This window comes from Lissotriton helveticus, chromosome 4_1 (assembly GCF_964261635.1).
Source record: "Lissotriton helveticus chromosome 4_1, aLisHel1.1, whole genome shotgun sequence".
NCBI lineage: Eukaryota > Metazoa > Chordata > Amphibia > Caudata > Salamandridae > Lissotriton > Lissotriton helveticus.
The window spans coordinates 448,400,215-448,412,634 of NC_136063.1; the positions used below are offsets into that span (position 1 = coordinate 448,400,215).

Below are 12,420 nucleotides of genomic sequence, written 5' to 3' on the forward strand. Positions count from 1 at the left end.
CAAGAGTTCTGTGCCAATGATAAAATCTGCTGCATTTGCGCTACAAAAACTGCAAAAAAGTTGCTAAGCGCTGCACTAAGGCGCAAAGACGACCCAGCGCTACTTTATTGAGATGTATACTCCAGCGGTACCTCCAGTGCAGATTCAACACTAGGACATGTTTCCTAAGGTAATCCGCATAAAACGTGCAACAGGTAGAAATATCATGCTATATTCAATAACGTTTGATCCTTTTTTATCCTGCTTTCATTTAGAACTACCATCTCAGGCAGTGTCAGGTCAGTGTTTTAGAAGCTCTCGCGTGGTGCTAAATGCTATGGGTCTTGATGCTGTTCCTGCCATTTGTATAGATTATATGGGGGTTGATGCTCTGCATTGCGCTTGTGACAACTCTTCAATGCTAAACATATTTTGTACAGAAAAGATGGTCTAGGTTGCTGTTTGCACTAATTTAAATCACGAAGCGCCACATAGTGTCACATGCGTGGCCACACTAAATAATAGCAAATCTTGGTAAACATTTTTATGTCATCTAATTTTATGGTATTTTAGCTATCAGATAGATAAACAGGCTGGACTGGGCAACACAGGATTAAACTGGTGATCTGCAGTGTACATTAGATGTTATCAATGAACATATAACTTGCTGATCACCTGACTGTACAATGAAATTTACAAGGGCGCGGTCCCATTTACATTGTGAGGATTTGCTCACTCATGTGGTGTTTGCTCCACTACTATGTTGGACGTCCTTTTCAGGAATTCTACTACCAGGGGGGTGTTATGGGTGTTCGTGGGTGGACCCACCAGCAAATGTAGGTGAATAGCCACTAACAAGCATATATAGGTTATTCACCAGCAAATTTTAGAGAGGTTTCACGCAGAAAAAGTTTTAAAATAAATCCCTTTCAAGCGCCTGAGTAAATATGTTTTTAGGGTTGGAATGGGAAGGGGGCCTCAATAAAATTGATAGAGTGGCAGGAGAAGTGGTTCAACCCACTACCATACATAATGAGAAAAAACCTCATGTGCAACCACACTTTTGCATCACATTTAACCTTGTGGAAATGTACACTTGTTAAATTTCCATATTTGAAACTACCTACATATGTTAGCGCTGTGGGGCAGTTGCAGATTCCCAGAAGTGCACCATTAATTATTTAGGAATTTCAAAAAGGTTGGAAATTTGTGGCAAACCTTGGGGGGGGATTCTTACAGGAGCAAATTGCTGCATTTTCTTTTTATTTTGTGATCCTATTGCACTTTTAACTGTGCACCTTTAGGTCTAGTTACAGAGAGTTTTAGCTGTTTTTTGACAACTTCATGTCAGTAAGGAATCAAAGTGTAATAGGAAGAAACACTAAGAGAGTGGGCTTTGTGCCGACCCCCTTCCTCTATTGGCTTTTATGTGTAGTTCATGACTTCCACTCCTTCTCACACAAGCATGGCTTGAATAACATCTCATCCTCATACCAATTGTACATTTAGATCTTGCTGATCATACTCTTGCATCTTTAAGACTGATGGCAATTCGTCTCTCTGCACATTATATTCCCTTCTTAAGTAGTTCCGTCATTGTTTGCCTTTCTGTCACTCACATTTCAAAATGGCTGCCCCTTTCACGGCCATAGCTCATCAATGCACCACTGGGGAAAATGTCTTTTGGCATGTGTTGGTTTGTTGTAGCTGATTGTGCACATTTGCAATGAAAAGGTATAACGTTTTTTAAATTTGGTTATTATGGATTTACTCTGTGTCATATTCAGCCAAGTTTAAATGCATTACTTGTTATGAATGAAATATCAGAAAAGCAGTATTTTGGAAGAATGACATCATACAAGCAAACAATGATGCTATTACACAAAATAAAACAAACCAAATTAATAGTGTGGTCGTTCTAATTTGAAATACTGTTTGAAATAATGTTTGGTATTTGGTTTAATATTCAGTATGCCTCTGTTAACATACCTTTCTGTTTTTTTAAAGGTCTAATAATAGGTGCTGTATTTATTTCACTAAATCACAAGAAAAAGAAGGAGAAGAAAGCAAGCAAGAGTGATGCCAAGACTCACGAAGAAACTGAAAACCTCGGCCTATAAAGTGCTTTCAAAATGTTGTCCTAGTGTGTTGTGCCAAAGCCAGTTTTACAAATTTACATACAGATTTTTTTTTCGCTAACTAAACAATATGTAAAGCAAAATATTACAGGATTTTATGTTCGAACACCACACAAAGTCTTTTTTAATGAAATAAAAACCTTTTTTGTAAACCTTTGTCCATGGCCAAATCCTTGACATAGAAGCACTTTCTTGGAAATCTGGACTCCTTTACCGTCTCCATTGCAGGGGAACATTTAAAGCAGTTCGGATTCGAAACCTGGAGCCACAGCAGTATCCACTGACATACCGAGAAAGACGAGGGCCACAAACCCCTACTGGCCCTGCACCAAACATTATAACAGCAAGTAAATCCTGAAATCACCACCACGTAAGACCTGCCACTAAGGGCATAAAGCACCTTTAGAACTGTACAAGGCTCCAATATCTTGGTTTGAATGAGGATGCAGAGTGCATGTTCACAAAGTGAGGCTCTAAAATGAAAGTCCACTTATTTGTAATTTGTAAAGTGCATATAACCAAAAGGCATCAAAGCGATATAACCAGCAAGAACACACGGGGGAAACCAACAAAGGCAATTATGGTTGTGAGCAAACCCAGGTTTTCACATGCTTGCGAAATGGCATGAGAATTGGTGTCAGCAATATTTGCCGGGGGAGTGTTCCGTATCCTAGCAGCTGCCACTGAGAAGGCACGCTCACCCCATCCAGCCTTCCTGAAAGGGGGAAATTTTACTTTCTTCTTACCAGGCGATCTCAGATGCCGGCTGTGAAGATACAAGCTGAAGGCAGTTCTTAAATATAAGAGCCCTGCTGGTTAAGGGTCTTATGAACCAAGCACAGGGTTTTAAAGATCAACAGGATCCTAACTGGAAGCCAGGGGAGTGTCCACAATCCCTCCCTCATGAGAGATGCTTGGGAACGCCCAACACCAGCTGCGATGCCGCATTTTGGGTAACCTGAAGTTTGTTAAGCGAGTACTGGTTGACTTTCTGATAAAGAGCATTACAGTAGTTCAGACAATATGTTATGAGAGCAATGATCACCGACTTGCTTAGATCCTCGGGGAGGAAAGGAAAGATCTTCTTCAGGCTCTTGGTGATCTAGAAACCGGGGCTCACTGTCCTATTGACCTGCGAGTCGGATATCAAAGTGTTATCGAAAATCACCCTCAGGTTTTTAGCTGAAGTTTCTGGAGCCAGTAGTGGGCATATGTCTTCAGCCACTAGCGATCAGTCCAAATTGATTCCTCTACCCCAAAGACCAAAATCTCCATCTTCTTGGTGCTCATCTTAAGCCAATTCTCTTGCATCCTGGTACTGACTTCCACCATACAAGACCTAAACTTGCACGCTACTCCTGCCCAATCGCCAGAAATGGAAACAATGATTTGGGTATCATCCGCATAGGACAATACCTAAAAACCAAAAGAGCATACGAGTTTTGCCAGAGGGGCCAAATAAAGATTAAATAATGTAGGACTGAGGGAGGACCCTTGCGGGACACTACAGGATAGCTGGAAAGGTTTGGCTCTGATTTCCCCGCAGTTGACTATTTGGAAATGAATGTGATTTTTTAAAGGTATGAGAGGGCACCTTCCAGTCTGGTCCAATCCACCCCCTCCACACCACTCTAATTCACCCCACTTCAATCCAATCCACACCATCTAGTCCACCCCACTCCACTCAATCCAACCCAATCCACTCCACCCCAATCAAACCCACCCCAATCCAAACCACCCCTCTCTACTCCAATACAATCCACCCACTACCTCAATCCACTCCAACCCACTCCACGCTATTGCACCCTACACCACTCCACTGTATGCCACTTCATTCTTTGCCAGTGCACTCAATGTCACTCCGCTCTACGACACTGCACTCTATGACACTGCACTGTACGATACTGCTACTGAACCCCTGAACTCTTCTCCCCTCTACTCAACTCTACGGCACTCTACTCCAACAAATCCAGTCTACGACACTACTCTCTACTCTTCCAACTCCACTCTACGACACTCTACACCACTAAATCTTAGCCATGCTGAACAGCAGCCACACTAGTGCACAACATGGCCAACACACATTGCCAAAGCCAAAAGCTCCTGTATAGGTGAGACCAGTTGGCTTTGCCAATGCTTGTCTTTTTTGCACTTCTGTGCCTCCGATCTGATGCTATCCTGCTGTGAGCTTGCCGAGTGCCACTGGAGATTCTTAGCTTGTCAGCCAGATATGTAGGAGCGCTGGTCGTGATGACTTTGTGAGTGATACAGCTGGTTTTGAGGATTGTGCGGGTTGACAGGTGTAGCCTGTGGAATTCCATCATGCAGTAAGCTAAAATCGAAATAGTATTGCCCCATCATAATGGTCCAAGTTGATTTCATCAGGAAAGTAATTCTAAAGTGGAATCGGTGTGGCATTAAGCAGTGTTTTCTGAAGTTGATTAAGCTATGCTACGCTAACAACATGGAATTTGACCTGTGAACTGTAGTTATAAATGTTACATTTGTGAATATACATTTATTATATCTCTTGTTCAAAACAATGCAGATTCGGACACAAGCTTTACACTGGCATGGCATATATGTATGTAAAGTATCAGAAGAATTACTGATATTATGAAAAGCCAACAATATATCAGGGGGAGTCAATGGGCACATCAACTTCACATACACAGACATGCATCCTGACACTTCTACACACACAGTAGAAGCATTTGAGGCTCTTTTTTTTGCTTACCTGTACTTTTTACCACCTTCTGGAATGCATGCTTCAGCAGGCCAATTGCCTCCCACGTGGCTTGCTATTATCACCTGCAGATTCCCAGCCCCACCATAGGAAGGTCTTCAGCATGCTACAGTTTTTTACATTAGATAACTTTACATTAAATTAAACATACTTAGAATAAGCAGCTACGTTTCACTTAGGTGCAGAAAAATACCAGTGGCAAATGCAAATGACAGATCCTGAGTCATAAAATCAGGATGTGCAGTCATCTACCAAAGATCCAAACTACTTCTGAAAATCTGCACACATCGGGGCATATTTACAAGGAGTTAACGCCAGCAGAACGTCACTTTTCCGACGTTCTGGTGGCTTTAAGTCATTCGCCTTATTTATAAAGAGGCAATAAGCCACTCAATGTGGCTTAACGGCGTCTTGTAAATAATGCCCCTATTTACACAGCACTTAGCGTGAAAAGGGCATGCAATGGGTGTTGCAGTGGGCCTTCTGCCGCAACACCCATTGCTTTTTTATGCTGCCACATATTTATAAGGTATGGGGCAGCACCAGAAATATCGCCAGGGAATACCTGATTTTAAGCAGGCGATACAAGGAGAAATTATTAATTTCTCCTCGTAATTTGCTCTTTCCTGCACACATAGAAACAGCAAATCGCCTGTAAAGATTGTTTATGTGCAGGAATGGTGCAAGGATGCCTGCGCTGGCTTTAGACAGCTTTTTTAGCACCAGCACTAGGGAAAATGCAGGGGTGCGCCACATTCTTGTAAATACGGCACATCCCTGCAGTTGAAACTGATGGAGCATGACGTTACCAATTTTGGTGTAACACTGGGCTCCACCAATTTCTAGTAGATATGCCTCATCGTTTCTCAGTCATAGATTTAGGGGTGGATGTGGAACCATGAACTTTCATAGGTGAGGGTCAGGAGGATGAGGCCATTGCAAATGTAGAGATTACATTGTCTATAAGTACAAGTCAGGAGTAGATTCTGATCCTTGTGCAAACTGTTGTTATCACATGTATAAGAATGCAGAGATTTGCAGTAATTACTACATCCCTCCAATTATTCCTTGATAACTTTCAGTAGATACACCTGCCAATATTTACTGGGGGAATGATGTTACTTCTGTTACATGCAGCATTTGAATCAGAAAATCGCTCATTTTCCAGAGGAGCACTCAGAATAGGCAGTATTTATCATACCTGGTATATACTGCAATCTGGCACAGAATATCTCCTGAGCATGTTAAAATCTTCTCAAAAATGTTCATTTAACCCCTCAGAATGTGATTTGGCTGTATTTTTTTGGGCTAGGAGTCCTCTTTTTGTTTCTACTCTTTTCTTCAAGAGAAAGGAAGTGCCCCTGAGTCTCTAACTTCCTGTTCCTGTCCACCAGGCTCCTCCCAGTGCTTTGTCCATGTGGTGTTCACTTTCATTTGGAATTGGAGCTGGAAGGATCACTCTTTGTGTATGTCTGCTGCATGTTTCTGTTGTGTCTGTAAAACATCATGGATGGCATTGGATTTAATTGCATACTCTGTTGTAGTGGAATTAAATTCTTTTTTAGTAAAATTAGGTAACCCTAAAAGTTCATGTAGTTAGTGTAGGCCTGCTTGAGTTCATTTACTTTCTGTAGGTGGCTTGGCCAGGTGGTGGTGGCCATTTTATGTTTGTAGCCGCTGTGTTTTTGCCATAGGCCTCCAAGCTTGTGGCCTACTCTGCCAGTAGGCCCAAGGGTACTACTAGAGTCCTTATCATGGGTGCATGAAAGTTGTTCAACTGATTTTGGGGTGTTTAAGTTGTAAGTGTAACATCATAGGTCATGGATGGCTTTGGATTGATTAGCAAAATGTGTTTTTGGTGTTGAATTGCAGGTTTTGGGTGTGTGTTGAATAATATGGCTTTTTCTGCGCACTAGGTAACCCTAGAATTCAGCTCGCGTAGTTTTGGTAACTTTGCACAGTGCTACAACGTGACCTTACAGTTTTTGTCTTCTTCGCATGCCCAATGTGCGTGCTTGGGAACGCGATAATGACGTTTTGTACAGTTCGCGCTGCCGAACACGCCGAATTTGCATTCTCGCGAGCAATATCTCTCGAGTTGCCTAAAACCGTCCCGAAAATGTAGATGCTGTTCATTTTGCTAAAGAAACTCCTCAGGTTGTCATTTGCTTGTAGTTTTTGGAGCATGGACCACTTACTGTTTCTGTCCTCTTTGTACTTTGTTGTTTGAGGGTGGCCTGACCATGTGGGCGGCTTGGCCGCCATTTTGTGAAGCCAAGCAATGTCCTTTTGCCATAGGAATGGATTGTCTGTCTTCTCTTTCTTTTCATGTTTTTGGGGGTGGCCAGGCCATGTGGGGGCGGCCATTTTGTGTGACCTTCCATCGTGCTTTAGTTTTTTGGCCGCAGGCCTACAAACTTGTGATTTTTTCTGCCAGTAGGCCTAGAGTCCCAGAGGTAGCCAGCGGGGATGCTTGATGTAGCGGTTTCCATTTTGTCTGTTGAATTTAAAATCATTTAGGGCATGGGTGGCAATGCATTGAATTTTCAAATGTGGTGTTTGGGGTGTAGTTAACTGTTTGGGTGTAAACTGTAAATGCCTTTGTTGTTTATGTTGTTGTGTAACTTTCAAACCTTTTAGCCATGGGGATTTTCTTTTTTGCATTAAGCTGTGATGTGTAACAGGCATCCTCCTTTTTCTGGCCATATAGGGAGGGATATAGGCCTGTTTGAGTTTATTGTTTTCTGGCCTTTACCCATGTACCTGTGATGAGAGTGCCCATGTGGAGCTGTGGTGGTAGTAGTAGTGTGCTGTTTTGTTTTTGACAAATTGGCCTGTGTCTTGCCATTGTTCCTGTTGGCTTACTACTGTTCACATCACCATTGCTATCTGCTGCAGGTCACTGATGCTGCATCCATCCGAAATGATGCACAAATTAAGGATAAACAAGTTCCACTTCCACTACATTTGCATTTTAGTTCTTTGCTATTCTTACTCTTACTGAGTGTACTAATACTTCTAGTAGTAATTAAAATTAAAGCTAACAAAAATCCACATTTGACTGCTGTTGTTCTGCCTTCTTTGCTTGTAGGTGCACAAAAGACTGAAGAGGAGGTGTCTGTCATCATTCATCGCCTGTTCTACTGCCAGACGGACGTCCTTCTGTACTACGTCACGTGTGGTGTGACTAACCTGACCAGACATCATTCTCAACAACTTGTGCAACTGAGTGCTGCTGCTGACATCTGAAGAAGATGGGCCCAAAGAAGGCAGGTACCAGGTCCTCCAAGACCAAGAAAGTTGCTGAGAAGAAGAAGGAAGAACAGAAGAAGGAAGTGACACTTAAGTCTGGTGTTGACCCGAAAACCTTTTTGGGGAAAAAAAGTACGTCTGCAGCAGCAGTGACCGGGGTCCAAGCTGGGGCCAGCACCTCTGCATCAGTGGGCCCAAGCCACCAACCCAGGCCCAAGCAGATGAGTGGGGAAGAGGTAGCCAGCCTAATGCTGGAAAGCAGTGATACTGAGCCTGACCTGAACTTATCGCTATCTCAAAGTAGTACATATTCCACGCAGGAGGGAACACAGCAGAAAAGTGGTGAACAACAACCACCGCCCGCAATAGTAGATGTTCAACCTCAGCAACCGCCTGCAATAGTAGTTGTTCCACAACCACCGCCCGCAATAGTAGATGTTCAACGAAAACAACAACCACAACCACCGCCTGCAATAGTTGCTGTTCAAGAACCACCACTGGCAAAAGTAGTTGTTGTTCCTCCCGAAGTCGGGGCAGTTCAGGAAATTGAGCCTGATGCAGAGCAAGACGAGGCAGCACTTCATGCAGGAGATCTATTGTTTTCCGAATCCCCACCAAGGAAAAGGAGGGTTAGTCCATCGAGTTCTTCGCCAAGCATCCCTTCTGATGATCTTGATCTCAATTGGGAGCCACAACAATCTGAGCATGAGAGGGAGAGACATCCCAAGAAGACCAGGCTAGGGAAAAGGAAGGTTCCAGGAAGCCTACCACTTATGGAGTGCGATGTTGAACAGCCGGATAATGATGGTGATGACGAGTCAGACCCAGTCATCACAAGCATTACTCCTGGCCCTGAGGACATGGAGACCAACATTTTAACCCTAGCGAGAATGGCTGCGACTAGGGATGTAGCATGCATACCACCAACACAGGCCACACCAAAACTACCTCCAGCTTCCATTTTTACATTTGCACAGAGCCGGCAGCGTCCTACATCCAGCACAAGTCCCACCTCAGCAGAAGTAGGTAGTGGTACTACTGCGCAGCCACATAGTAAAATTCAACACCCAACCTCCAGTTCATCTGGCATTGGAAGTGGCACCTCTAGCAGGAGACAAAAGTTAAGCTCCCCAGTGTGGGACTTCTTTACAGTTAGCGCAAATGAGGAGAACATTGCTATATGCTCCATTTGTCATTCCTCTGTTAGTCGTGGTAAGCTTGGTACAAACTATGGTACCAGAGGCCAAATGACCCATATGAAAAAACACCACACAATCAAGTGGGAGGACCACCTACGTCTCATAAAAGCAGGAACCATTAATGTTGGTGGGGAAGCAGTAGAAGGTCCACGGGTCGAACAGGAAGAAGAGGGAGACATTCTATCTGGTAGTGTTACACTAAGTACCCCTGTCCGACTCCCCAGCACTGCAGTGGTAGATCCCACATCCTCTGCATCAGCAACATCTCAGTGGCACCAGAGTAAAAGTAACAAAGAGACACCAAAGAGTACGGGTGCGAAGTCTGCGACGCGAAGTACTGCATCGGGCATAACTGAAAGAAATACCAAGCAGCGTACCATTGTTAGCATGTTTAGGCAGGAGGGAAAATACGAGCGCAAGCACCCAATAGCACGTTTGTACAATGCTAAGCTTGCCAAAATGTTAGCTCTGGACCTTCTCCCTTTTTCTTTTGTTGAAGGGGTGTGTTTCCTGGAATTTATGACAACCCTCTGCCCTCCGCTCCTCATACCTGCATTTTAATCGTAAAATCACAGCGTTTTGCGGGTCCTGGGTCCTTTAGTTGCTGCCCCTCGGCAGTTGGGCAGTTTGGCAGCCATATTGGATGAGGGAAGGACGCCGGGCGTGCAGTATACGCTCTAGCGCCTAAGGACGCTCGACCTCCTCTTAAGGAAGGTAAGAGCAGGGCTCGGTCTTGCTGATTTATTTGGAACATCTGACCTGAGCAGAGCGGTCACACCGCATTGCTCGCTTTGTGGGGCATCTCGCTTGATTTACAAGCACTTTTAAAATTCCTTCGTTTTTGTATTTATTTTATATTTTATTTTGTTTTCCCCTGCTTTTAATCGCCGCTCCTCATACCTGCATTGTAATCGTAAAATCGCCGCGTTTTGCGGGTACTGGGTCCTTTAGTTGCTGCCCCTCAGCAGTTGGGCAGTTTGGAGGCCATATTGGATGAGGGAAGGACGCCGGGCGTGCAGTACACGCTCTAGCGCCTATGGACGCTCGACCTCCTCTTAAGGAAGGTAAGAGCAGGGCTCGGTCTTGCTGATTTATTTGGAACATCTGACCTGAGCAGAGCGGTCACACCGCATTGCTCGCTTTGTGGGGCATCTCGCTTGATTTACAAGCACTTTTAAAATTCCTTCGTTTTTGTATTTATTTTATATTTTATTTTGTTTTCCCCTGCTTTTAATCGCCGCTCCTCATACCTGCATTGTAATCGTAAAATCACCGCGTTTTGCGGGTCCTGGGTCCTTTAGTTACTGCCCCTCGGCAGTTGGGCAGTTTGGTGGCCATATTGGATGAGGGAAGGACGCCGGGCGTGCAGTACACGCTCTAGCGCCTAAGGACGCTCGACCTCCTCTTAAGGAAGTCATGCTGACGCGCAGCGGTCACGCGCTGCGGGAACGCCGGATCACTGCCGGAGTAACGCCAGAGTCCAGCCCGTCTGCGCCCGTCAGCGTCCCGGAGGCGAGCGGAGCAGCGGGTGGGGCCCTTTCATCTGGTTTGTCTCATCCTACTGTTAGTAGGACTACCTATACGTCATCTGAGTTATGGGCTCTGCGAAACTTTCTATGTGGTTGCCACACAGTCTTCCCGGGTCGATATAAGGGTAAGAGACGTTGCCCTGGCTGTGACTGGGTACCAGATTATGCCCCGGTCACCTTGCCGAGTAGGGAGGCGAACAGTGTGAAGCATCTTTGTCTGCTTCTTAACACTAGATCTGCACGCAGGCATGCGCAGGATATTTACGATCTGCTGGTCGCTGAAAAGCCGCTGTGCCTGATGCTGACAGAGACTTGGTTTGAGGACTTGTCTAATCCTGACATAGCTATAGCAATTTCCCTGATTACAATATCTTTAGACAAGATAGACAGGATGGAAGGGGCGGGGGTGTGGCACTTGTGGTGAAGAAGTCTGCCACTTGCACCATCATTCCTATGGATACCATCTCTGGATCTGAAGCCCTCGCTTTTTCTATAGCGCTGTCGCCGCATCAATCCCTCAAGGGGCTCCTAGTGTATAGGCCCCCTGGACTGACAGGCTCTTTCTTTGATGAGCTTCAGTCGGCCCTCTCTGTGCTGGCTCTGAGAGCGGAGCACTGCATCTTGGCGGGAGATTTTAACTTCCATATGGATGAGGGTCTGGACCCTGATGTGATTAAGCTGATGGAGATTACGGCTCCCCTTGGCCTTGCCCCTTATCTTTTTGGGCCAACGCATGTAAGGGGTCATACCTTAGATCAGGTTTTCTCCACGCCCCCCATCGAGGTCATGTCACTTCTGCCGGTGCTTTGGTCGGACCATAGCCTGGCGAAATGTTTTGTACTAGGTACCAGTAAGCCATCTAGTACCGCTCCCAGACAGCTGGGGCGAGCCTCCAGGGCCCTTCATCGGGTGACTCCAGCAATGCTGGCTCAGGCATCATGTGATCATCCCTGCCCTTTCTCGGGTGACCTGGAGAGGGATGTAGAGGCCCTGCAGGTGTGGCTCACGGATAGGCTGAACAATCTGGCCCCCGTGATGGCCCCCCGAGTAACATCGAAACGGGTTTCTGCCCCCTGGTTCACCGAAGCACTGTCGGCTTCTCGTAGGCAGTGTAAGGTGGCGGAAAGAGCCTGGCGCTCTCAGTATGATCCAGCGGCCAGGCTTGCCTATAGGACTGCGGTTAAGGCCTACCATCGTGACATCCTCCTGGAGAAAAAGGGCTACTATGCTAGAAGGATAGAGGCGGCCTCCAACTCCTGCAAGGAGATTTTTACAATTGTCAGGGAATTCACAGCCGCACAAACTAATTCAACTCAGGCCGCCCCACCGGACTCTTGGGTTTCGGCTCTCGCTGATTTTTTCACCTCCAAGATCAAACTGATCCAGGACTCTTTTCCCCTGAGGGTATTTGAAGTTCCTTGGAGCTGTGAAGATGGGTCAGGTTCGCGGCCTTTTGTGGGCCCAGTCTTGGCGGCCTTTCCACCTCTTTCGATTTCTTCATCGTTGGCACTTATGGCTAATCTTAAGTCGGGCTCGCCTCTTGACCCATGTCCGGCCAAATTCCTTGCGAAAATGGC

The 12,420-nt window shown here is 45.4% G+C and overlaps 1 protein-coding gene across 1 annotated transcript in view; it reads left to right on the forward strand.

Annotated features, from left to right (window-relative positions):
• Positions 1-2,269, forward strand: part of CDH17 (cadherin 17) — a 408,277-nt gene extending 406,008 nt beyond the window's left edge. The window contains exon 18 of the mRNA XM_078687034.1: positions 1,987-2,269. Within this exon, the coding sequence (XP_078543160.1) occupies positions 1,987-2,099 (113 nt within the window). The 3' untranslated portion in view covers positions 2,100-2,269. The remainder of the gene's footprint in view (positions 1-1,986) is intronic.
• The last annotated feature ends 10,151 nt before the right edge of the window (positions 2,270-12,420 follow it).